We start from the raw sequence: 10,708 nt of genomic DNA on the forward strand, positions 1-10,708 counted from the left end.
GGCGAAGCCGCGGGTGTGGTGTGGCTGCTGTCAACCATTCGTTCCATGCCACAAATAGGCAAGTGCGGGCTCTCGCAGGCAGCGCAGAAGTGCATGCACTGCGTGCTGTTCTTTGGCCGACTCTCTATGGAAAATAAAACAGAAAAAACATGTGCGCTTTGGAGCAGGCAACTGCCAAGTTTGTTTAGTGGGCGCGGGAGAAGAAGGCCGCAGGCTGAAATCTAGTCTAGAGAAGTTTTATTTTTGCTTTGCAGGGCCGGAAGGAAGCTTCCGAATGAAAAGGGTTTTTAGAAGTGTGGTTCTATTTTTTGGCACAAGTTGTATAAAAACGCAGCGCATGCATATATACTGCTAAGAGCAAGAAATTAACAGAATAGTGCGCAGGCGCATTTCTCTAGCCGGCGGGCCGTGCCATTTGGCCGTGCGCGTGCATGCGCACCAGGCAACTTTCCTAGTGTATTCTGGACTTGAGTATGTCCATCACGCCGTTGAACACCTCCGCTCTGTTGGGCGCCTGCTGCAGGGCGCTCTGGTGGGTGTTCAGCGCCTCCAGAATCGCAGAGGCTTCTTGGCTGCTGACAAAAGCCATGCAACTGGCTTTATTGCATGCCGGGATCGACCTTGGCCCAAGCCTGCTGCCCAGAGCAAGCACCAGCTCGTGCGGGATGCCTTTGTCTTGCAAGCTGGCGAGGAACACGAAGAGGTCGAAGACCGCCTTGGTGTCCAGCGCCTCCTCCCGGTCTTTCTCCTCCACATCCATAATAAGCGCGCTAATTTCGTCTGTGTGGCGCGTTGACTTGTCTGCAAGTAAAACGGGAAACAAGAAGTTAGAGGCAGCGGTAAAGCTTGTTAGTTTGCAGCACCGGAAAAGAGGCTTGTCTGCTTTATCTTTGTACTCTCTGAGGTATTTCATAATGGCGTTTGCTGTGGGCACGCAATTGTCTTCGGTGTAGCTCCTTAGCTTGGCGATAGTGTGTGTGTTTCTATAGATTCTAGCAGCTATTTGCTTTGACAGGGCGATTCTTGGAAACAGCGTGCCCAGCATGTCCAGAGAGACTATGTGCTGCATCCCATCGATTTGCATTGCATAGTCGTCCAGCGGAAGGCTGCCGAGCATGTTTGAGAGGAGGCGCACGCCCGGATGCTCCTGGGCGAGCTCGATGCCGTTTGCTGCTGCATGCCCGGTGAAGTCCTCGGCGAATTCTTGTATCTGTTCATATCTCAGGGCTTTTCCGTGCAAGAAAAGCTGGTTTGGGTGCTTCAGGACCTCACTTGCCGTTAGGCGGTCTGCGATCTCCGGAATGTCATCAGTAAAGCTTGGTTCGTAGAGGTCCGCGTCTCTGGCCCTCCACGCGTCTGCGTACTTGGCAAGCAGGCATTCAGCAAAAGTCTCGGGCTCTAGACAGCTGTCCACCGCAAAGAAGGCCTCTTTTTCTTCGCTGTTAATAGAAAGAAAGACGCATGGGCACAAAGTAACTGTAAGGTGCCTGGGCTTAAAGGCAATGCATATGCCCTGCTCTATCACGCTGTCTTTGTCTGTGTACTTCAGAGTGATTTCTCCGTAGAGGTCTTTCTTCTTATCACTTCGGACGTCGACCATCAAGCCGGAGAATTCGACTTTTAAGGATTTGTCCACAGAGAGGGACGCGAAAAGCTCTGCCACGTACTCCTGTGCTTTTTCAAACACGTCCTCAGAGGCTTCGCGAATTTTGCAGCCTTTTAGCATCTGCGCAAGCTCGCGTATTCTCGGCTCCTCCTGCTCTCGTCTGCCCGTCACCTCCGCCACAACGTAGAGAGCGTTGAAAATTCCGGAGCGTACCTCGTTTCGGCTCTCCCTTTTGTACGCGATGTGCTCGCTCTGCAGGTCAGACACGACGCGGTTCCACTCCTGCATCGTCTCTTTGGTGGCGCACACCTTTGGGGTGACACTTTCTAACTGGAAGAATGTATGCAGGGCCTCTGTTTCCTCACCCTCCTTTTCCTCGCCGAGCATGGCGTCTGCGTCGTACTCTTTCTGGACTGGGTCGTGTGCAAGGCAGCAAAAGAGCGCAAGCAGGCCGGTCTCCACGCAGTTGCTGAAGGTTTCATTCAGAAACTTGGTTTGGCCTCTCTTGCAGGCGCGCACGCTTGTGTACGCCGGCAGCATGTTTGGGCTGGCGAACGGGAACGAGTCCAGATTCTTCATGGCTTTCTGAATCATCCTAAGCTGGCACAGGAACTCGTCTCCCTCGGCCTTGCTCCTCACAAAGCACGCGCTGTATACGTCTTTGCAGTCTTTTTCCGGCAGGCTTTTGAGGATGCTGTGCACGCACGCTGCGAAGTCCAGGGCGTCGTCCTTGCTCGTGATGTACTCAAAGATGTACGCCTGGATGAGGAACTGCGGCGTGTTTAGAAAGTCGCCGGTGTTGAAGTCGCTTTGCGTGCACGGCAGTTTTCCTTTGCCTTTGCTGTCTTTGAAGAAGTTTATGACCTGGGCAGCCTTTTTGCACGAGTCTGCTCCAACTTTTATGCTGCCTATCTCCAGTGTGATTGTTTTCTGCGTGGCCTTGATGGGCACGTCTATTCCCTCGCTCAGCAGGAGGAGCGCAGCCAGCACGTAGTGCGCGTGTTTGCTGGGCATTCTCTGCAGAGCCTGGAAGAAGGAGTCATCTCGGGCGACAGCAACCGACAGAGTGTGCCCGTCGACAGACGGAAACATCTCGATGAGGGTGCGGTGGTACGTCACAGTGTAGTCTGTGCTCGCAGGCTTGGAGCCCCGAGCGGGTCCCTCTGCAGGCGGATATGGTTTGTCATTCTGCGCGTTTCTTGTGTATTTGTGCTCTTCTGTGGTTTCAACATCCCCAACGGGCTCCACTTTGTAGTCGGTTTCTATTTCAGGCGAAAAGAAGCGCTTGTTGTGCATGTAACTCAGCTCGGAGTACACAAACCCGCGCAACAGGCAGAGCGGCCCTCTTGGGTTGATGAAGGCGCGGCTTTCTCCTATTTCAGTGCTTTGCATTTCTATGGCCTCGTCAAAGGACACTCTCGCGTGCGCGCAGTGAATTAGCGCTGCAAGTATAAGTGCATAAAACTTTGCGTGCACGAGCAGGGTAGTTGTGATACGGGAAGTAGCCATGTGAAACATCGTCCTTTACTATTTCTCGGTCTGCATATATAGACACTGTATAATATATCCCTTAGCTCGGGGTATGTAGCCCCTTAATTAGGCTCGTCTAAGCAATAGCCAATTAGGAGTAACTGTGCTTTCAGCGCACAGCACGCTGGGTGGCTGCCCGAGCTCATGGCCGAAGCAGTTTTCCTTTCTTTTGTAAAGCTTGCAGATATTTATGCTTTTGCCTTAAATAAAATTAAAGTACATGTTCCGTTTATGGGCTTGTGTGGATGCGTGATGTCCACCACACGTTCCAAAACTTTGCAAAATCTGCTTTCAGGCCTCTTCCAGCTGCGATTCTTCTATTTTCCACACGGGCATGCCACGCGCAGAAAGAAGCCTGGGCTTCACAGCAACCCTTTTGTGCCCGAGCTGCAAAACCTCCCCTGCTGTTTGGCGACTGGCTGAGGAATTTTTATTTCCCTTCTTGCAAGCCTTCGGAAGGAAACTTTCGATTTGGAAGAAAATGTGTGGAGGTGTGTTTTATTTCCTTTTGTGCGCTATGTCTGCAGAGCTTGCAATGGACCAGAATGGGCGTGGGCGCTGTTTCTCTTCTGAGTGCACGAAGAACGCAGGCCTTTGCCTGCATGCTTTTCATGCTGCGCGAGGAAAGCGTGCGCGCTGCTTCCTTTTTCTTCTCTGCGAATTCACTAAAATGTTATCGTTTTGATACTTGCCATCATTTAGATGCATTCTAGTAATATATAGGCGCACGAAATTTTTCTTGGATGGTTGTGTGTGCGCTTCGAACAAGTCGGAAGGGGCGGGTGCTAGCGGGCGCCGGGGTGCTATTGGCAATGATATGTGCTGCAAGTGGAAGCACTTTTATGTGCAAGGAGGCAGACGAGGGCGGGCGCAGAGAAGGTGTTTCGAAAGAGGCATGCGGCAGGGGGTGCAAGCGTTTGGAGGCAGCCATTAATGAGAACGCGCATTTGAAGGTAGCCTTAAAAGAGCAGGCAGAAATCTTCAACGCGGAGATAGTGCAAACCATAGAGTGTATGGAGGCGGAGAAACAGCAAAAAACAAAGCGGATAGAGACAGACCAATGCTGCGCTGCGAAGTTGAAGGCGTCCATATACGAGCTGGTAAAATGCTTGAAAGAAGAGAGAAGGCAAAGCACAAAGCAGATGGAGGCAGACCAAGGCATCATTATAAAGCTGAGGGCGATTATAAACGAGACAATAAACGGATTGAGCGCCGAGAGGCCGCAGGATGCTGCGTGGCTGGATGCGGTCATAAAAGAGCAAGAGGAACTTGTGGAAGTAGAGAAAAGGCAAGTGCTAGAGGAAATCGAGGCAGAGAAGAGGCAGCATGCGCTTTTTACGTCAGTTATGCAGAATTTAGAGTGTTTGGGCGCAGATGAAATGCAAGGCATATGGCAGATGGAGGGCGAGAGCCTGCGCAGGAAGAAAATGTATCTTGAGACCTCGGTTTAAAGGCGCGGAGCTGGGCGAATAACCCGAAGCGTGTGCAGAGCTGGCAAGGCTTGCTTGAGAGCAGAAGGCTCCAGGAGAAGAAAGCTTGGGCTTTCCAAGTCTAAGTAAATCTTTTTGCTTTTTCTTTTCTGGGTTTATTCATTCATTCTTTTGGGTTGTTCGGGAAGATGTTTGCGGCGCGCTGCTGCGGGCAGAGCAGAGGAGGCTCTGCTGGAGGGCACAGGCAAGAGCTGTTCGGGCAAGTTAAATGGCGCTGCCTTGCTTTTATTTTCCAGGCCACTCATGCGCGCATGCATGGTATATTGCTTTAAAGTTGTTGTGCTAGAGTAGAGAGCCAAAATCTGCGGCTTTGTTCGGCGGTCTCCCGAGGCTTAGGCGCAGTGCATAAGAAAAGGCGCTGCAGCGAACAGGCTGAGCCGGCGAGGGTGCGTTAAAAGGGATCCTGTTAAAGGCCTCCAGTTCAACAACCAGTTGCTGCTGGAGCTGGATCGGGCGCAGAGCAAACCATGCAGGAATATTTTCCTGTCCGAAAACAATTTGGCAAAAAAACAATTTGGTCATTTAGTGGAAGTACAATCAAAAGCAGCTTGCGCTTAGACATAATTGTGTAAATTGCACAAAAATAATTTTTCATGCCAAAAGCACATATTAGATTGCAGGTTGGGCTTATATGGGCGCTGCTTTCCGCGCTCAGACACGCAAGGTGCGTGTATTTTACGAATGAGGATGCAATGGGCTGCATGAGGGCGGCTGTGGGCCGCGTGGGCGGGGAGGATGTGTATGTGAGCCCGGAGTGGGCAGGGCACCCGGTGTGTGTAGTGAAGATAGAGTGGCTGAGGTATGTGTACAACATGCGGGCGTACTCGTGCGGGCTGGCCACGAGCTTCAGTCTAGTGCCGAGGAAAGAAAACGGAGAAGAGGTGTATACGTACACGCGAGAGCCGGAGAAGGACAGGGCGCGCCTTCCCGACAGCATTGCGAGCGCGGCAGCGTTTGCAGGAGATGGAGAGTACAGCGTGGCGTTCCATCGCGCGCTGGTGCATATGTTTGGCCTGCAGAGAGCCGGCTGGTCGACATACGATCGCCTGACAGTTGAAACTGGGCGGCCGTGCTCGTTTACAGAGTTTCTTCGGGAGAGCGGCAGAACGCAAAAAGAGGCGCACTACGTGCTGGCTGCGCTAGTCCTGCTGAGCGAGGGCGTGGACGCGCCGATTTGGACTTCTGGGAACAGAGTGATTGTAAAAAAAAGAAAAGACGGCGAGGACGTGCTGGTGGACGCACATATAATCGTGCCAGCTGTGGAGAGTGGAGAAAGGCAGCCATCCGAGACGTGGCATGTGATAAACTTCTTCAAGCGGCACAGAGGCACACACATGCTGCCAAGCACGTACGAAGAGTTTAAAACGGGAGACTTTTTGGAGAGCCCGCAGCTTCTGATTCTCACGTACATAGGCGAGTACGTGAAGAGCGCGGAAGAGCTTATGTCTGTGATGGAGTGTGCGTTCAAGCTTGTGGAGGGTATGGGGCTGGCAGAAAGCTTAAAAGACCCAGGCAGCGTGGTCAGCCGGATGTTTGTGTGTGCTGAGCAGCTTTCCAAAGCCGAGGCGTATCTGGGCCCGTTTTTGGCCGCGCAGGAAAAGATGGAGAAGGCGCGGGTCTTTGGAGAGTTTGTGCATGTGCAGAAGCATCTAAACTCGTCAGACTATTGTGAACAGCTTACGGATGAGTCTGATTGGGGTGAGCCCAACAGAGAAGACCCGCCCAGGCCTGAAATCTGCCCAGAGTACAGCGGGCTCAAAGAAGCAGACAATTCTGACGATTCAGACATGCTGCAGAGCACTATAAATGGCCCAGCCAATCTTGAATCGTGTGCAAAGTTCGAAGACCCGGCAGGTGCAATGTGCTTGCTTCTTCTGTGCCTGGCGTACGACCCCGAGAAGATGGAGTACAACCTTCAAGGCCTGCTGGAGCACATTAAGCAGACAGCGGAGTCGGCGGAGGTTAGAGCGGCAATTCTAGCGCTGCAGGCCCATATAGAGGAGTGCTCATTCTTCGGGGCATTCAACTCACTCGACTGGGTAGGGAGATATAACGATTATGGACCAGACATATTTGTGCGACTTATGGATATTTGGAAGACAGAGGATCTGCGCATTCTAGACTTGATGTGCGAGTTTGCCACGAAAACCGGGCAGCCGAAGGCCGTGGTTGATGGCTTAGAGGCGCTTTTAGGGGATTCGGCGGGAGTATACGGGGATATCTTAAACGCCGAGGTCTTACAGCGCATTAATTCTGTTGTGCGCTCGCTGGCTGTGCGCTCGCAGGCGCAGATAGAGACCGTGGGCTATCCATTCGGGGGCTACAACCGCTATGCGGTTAGAGTAAAGCATCCGCATAGAGATAAAAGGCGCAGGCAGGCCTTTGAGCTGGTAACCTGCCAGTGGTATGTAAAGAGCAGCATGCGGATGCCAGACCCCTTTCTTTCCAGCGACGTGCTGAAAGAAATGCGCAGTCTGGCTGCGCAGTACAGACAGGACGCGGCTTTTCCCAGCTTTGTGTTTGCGGAGTGCATTGACAGAATGGTGCTGAGGTGCAACCAGTGCCGGGACCATGGCCTAGGAAAGAAAAAAATATGGAGGGCAGCGAGGAAAACCGCCAAGCGCAGCGCGGAGAGGCCGAACCGGGTGCTCCTGGTGCTGCCAATTGTGGGCGAGGAGCTGCGGGAAGAGCTTTCTGCGAAGATGCTTCTGTTTGCGCACCGGTACGGCGTGGCTCTATCTGCCTTGCATCCAATGGCGCATCTGGTCGCAAACGTGATAGGGAGCACGGAGCTTGAAAACGAGTTCGTGCGTGAAGGTGTTTTTAAGGTGCCATTATTCGTTGGTGCTATGAAGACGCTATGCCCGAGCGTGTGCCCGCCCAAGGGGTGCGCTGCGGCATTTTTTATGTTCTATGGAAGCCATGTGTATCGAGACGTGTATGCCCCAAAAAAGTGTATGTTTTTCACGGGAAGGATCAATATGGAGCACATCCGGACATGTGCTGCGCATGCGGAGGAGCCTTTGCTCAACTGCGCATTGCTAAAAGGCTACAGGCGTCGAGAGCACGTAGCATGCTTCCTGGTTGCAGAAAAGCCTATGGAAATCCTAGAAGAAACCATCACGCTTGTCCTGGCCGAGCACGCAGGGAAAGCGCTGGCGGAGGCCAACGCGCGGGTCAGAGAGCTGCTCTTTATTTGGCTTTTTGCGGCACTTTCCTCCAGCAAGGCAGCGGTGCATTGCGAGCTCATTGTGTGGGTGTGCCAGGAGCTAGGCCAGGAGGGCTTCTACCGCGGCTGCAAAAAAGAAGTATCGGACTTCGACTTTGAAGCGGTCAGTAAAGCGCTAGCGTTCTTGGAGGACCCGTGCATACAAAAGGCTCTTGAAAGCATTGGGTGGGCGAAGCTTGACATGCTGAAGAGAGCATTGCGCGAGCGGCGAGAGCTTTGCTTGAGATTTCGGATGTAGGCAGAAGATAAAAACTGCACAGGCAAAGGCTGGTTTGTTTAGAAGAGGGCTGTAGGCTGTCGCGGGCGCTTTGGCGTGGCAGCGCATGGGCAGTCTTGCTGCATAGAAAATAAAGAAAGAAAAAGCAGTGTGTTTGTGCGGGCTGGAAGGGAAAGCAGAGTGGAGAATTTGTTTTTGGAGTGTATAGCAGTGTATTATGGTAGAGAAACGACATAACGTAGAGGGGCGAAACGAGAGAATATGCGATCATAAGAGGGCGTGGGTTCATGTTTGGGGGCTCTGTTGAGTGTGGGTGCTTTTTTCTGTTTACTGCGTGCAGAGAGACAGGCTTGCTTTTATTTTTGCGGGCAGGCAAAGGGAAAAGAAGACAGTCAGAACGGGGCTGGAAGGGCGCGTTGGCGCGGGGTGTGCATCCACAGTGTCAGTGCGAGAGCGTATGCATAAAGAGGTGCGAGCAAGGGTGCAAAGCACAGAGTAGCCTGGAAAGGGCCTTAAAAGCATCATTCGGGCACAGTGCAAGCACAAACTGGCAGCGCAGAGAATATAATCCTCGCAGAGCGTGCCCTTCTCTCTTTGTAGCCTATTGCTCTTTGCTTGGCTGGCTGTTTCTGTCTAGGGTGACCTAGGAGCTGCTTTTCTAGGTACGGAAGTAGTGCGTAGCGGTTGCCTGCGGGCTTTCTGTGCCGCGTGGAGAAGGTGCACTTTTCTTCCTGCTCTTCTCGGCGAAAGCAGCACGCGGTTATCATTTTGAGCGGCATCGCGATTTGACGATATACACATATATAAGCGCACGCGATTTTTCACGCATGATTGGACACACGCTTCGAACAGGTTGGAAAAGGCAGGCGCTCTTGGGGCGGGTGAATAGTAGAGCCTGAATTCAAAAACACCTTTAAAAAGCCAGAGGAAGGTTCGGACGTAAAGAACAGGCAGGATGCAGTGCGCACAGAGGCAGAGCAAGAACATGCAAATTCAAAGGCACCCTCAAGAGCGGATGCAGTATTGGATGCAGAAAGAAGGCCGGATGCAGTGCAGCTGAATTTGGAGAAAAAGAGTGTTTCCGGATTGGATGCAGTCTCAAAAGAGCAAGGAGGGGGGTTGATCAAGACAGAAGGTTGCATAGAGCAGACGGAGGCAGACAACAAAAAAATAATTTCCAGGTTGGAGCGGGCCTTGAAAGAGAAAGAAGAAAGCGTGGCCAAAACAAAAGAATGCATGGCGCAGTGTGTCGAGGAGATCGGTTCTGCCAAGAGAGCATACACAGGTTTTGGCAAAGCTGCGTGCGGCAGATGCGCGCGCAGGGCTGGGCGAGTTGCAGAAACCGTGTGCAGAGCTGGCAAGGCTTCTTTGGGAGCGAACGGCTCCAGGCAAAGAAGTCTCCGGCCTTCCAAGTGCAAGTAAACTTCTTTTCTTCTTTCCATTGTCCACACATTCTTAAAGGGCGCTGCTTTGCTTTGTTTTTCCAAGCCACTCGCGCACCAGCATAGCATGCTGCTTTAAAGTTTTTGCAGTAGAGAGCCAGGCTGTGGAGAGTGCTGGGTGAAGCGGCAGAGTTCTTGCCCAGAAACCCGGGCAGTCTGTTTTTATGCGGGCCTGCGCTTACTGTGCATGAAAGGGAGCTGGCCATAGCACGGCTTGCCCTTTGCAGGAAGAAGCAGGGGGCTGAATGGTGCTCAGTGCAGCACTCCATGTTCCGGCTCATCCAGAGTCTTGGGCCCAGCGCCAACCATGTTAAGCCAGGCATCCTCCTGTCTGCAGGGTTTTTTGGCATACTCTGCCCGAGCATCCAGCTGTCAAAAAGAGGAGGCCGGAGTCTCCGATGTATCTGCACACGTTCGGGTTCCTATACCCCCAAAAGACGTCCCTGCCGAGTGGGCACTAGTTCTGCTGGAGTGCTAAACTGGTACAAAGAAACAGGGCGCCCTGTGCTGCATGCAGACATTCTGTGCCCAAATAGAAGCAGCCCACACTTCATGGGCGAATTCCTTAAGCAGGGCACAGTAGAGTGGTCTGCTCGTTTTATGAGCTTTTATATGAGGATGCGAAAATCTGCAAAATAGCTATGAAAGGGCAGCTTGAAAGAGCAAGCCCGAATTTAGCACGTATATCTTGCTGTTGAGAAAGACGTGGCTTCATCGGGCCCTTAAGCAAGGCATGCGGGAAAGAAGGCGAGCCCCGAATTACTTGCAAGCTGCACCGTCTTGCTCTTCCAAGGCTGCAGGCGGACTGCCCAATATTTTGTTTGAACATGCTTTTCGAAAGCCGCGGGCAGGGTGCTGGAGTACTTTAGCCAAACGCGGAGGCCCTGTGGAAATCAGGGAGGGCAGGGTTTGGCGCGGTGCGGGTATTTTCGCGCCAGCCAGGAGGTTTTAATTGTCTACCCTAGAAAGCATGCTGCTTTTTTCGGCGCATGCAGCGTGCAGGGCAGGAGGTGGTTTGCAAGCTTTCCGGAGGGTGGGCGTGTGCAGAGGAGGCCTAGAGGCCAGGCGTGTTGTGTGCCCGAAGGGCAGTTGATGTTTTGCGAAATAAACGCCCTTTCAAGATCCATGCTGGGGGCTGGGCATTGTTTGAGAATTGGCTGGGGCGGGGTTGGCTGCGCGGCAAAACAGTGGCAA

The 10,708-nt window shown here is 52.6% G+C and overlaps 4 protein-coding genes across 4 annotated transcripts; 2 read left to right on the forward strand and 2 right to left on the reverse strand.

Moving 5' to 3' along the window:
* Positions 1–451: 451 nt before the first annotated feature.
* NEMAJ01_2274 (uncharacterized protein) lies at positions 452–3,115 on the reverse strand (the record flags this gene model as incomplete). Its single annotated transcript, XM_047916112.1, has 1 exon — positions 452–3,115. The coding sequence occupies one exon, from the start codon at positions 3,113–3,115 to the stop codon at positions 452–454; it is 2,664 nt and encodes an 887-aa protein (XP_047772069.1).
* A 764-nt stretch (positions 3,116–3,879) lies between these two features.
* NEMAJ01_2275 (uncharacterized protein) lies at positions 3,880–4,587 on the forward strand (the record flags this gene model as incomplete). Its single annotated transcript, XM_047916113.1, has 1 exon — positions 3,880–4,587. The coding sequence occupies one exon, from the start codon at positions 3,880–3,882 to the stop codon at positions 4,585–4,587; it is 708 nt and encodes a 235-aa protein (XP_047772070.1).
* A 632-nt stretch (positions 4,588–5,219) lies between these two features.
* On the forward strand, positions 5,220–8,093 carry NEMAJ01_2276 (uncharacterized protein; the record flags this gene model as incomplete). The annotated part of the gene is made up of 1 exon (XM_047916114.1): positions 5,220–8,093. One exon carries the CDS (start codon positions 5,220–5,222, stop codon positions 8,091–8,093), a length of 2,874 nt encoding a protein of 957 aa, XP_047772071.1.
* Positions 8,094–9,195: 1,102 nt separating this feature from the next.
* Positions 9,196–9,879, reverse strand: NEMAJ01_2277 (uncharacterized protein; the record flags this gene model as incomplete). The annotated part of the gene is made up of 1 exon (XM_047916115.1): positions 9,196–9,879. The coding sequence occupies one exon, from the start codon at positions 9,877–9,879 to the stop codon at positions 9,196–9,198; it is 684 nt and encodes a 227-aa protein (XP_047772072.1).
* Between the last annotated feature and the right edge of the window lie 829 nt (positions 9,880–10,708).

The sequence above is a fragment of the Nematocida major genome (genome assembly GCF_021653875.1).
Source record: "Nematocida major strain JUm2507 chromosome Unknown 2324, whole genome shotgun sequence".
In the NCBI taxonomy this organism is placed as follows: domain Eukaryota; kingdom Fungi; phylum Microsporidia; genus Nematocida; species Nematocida major.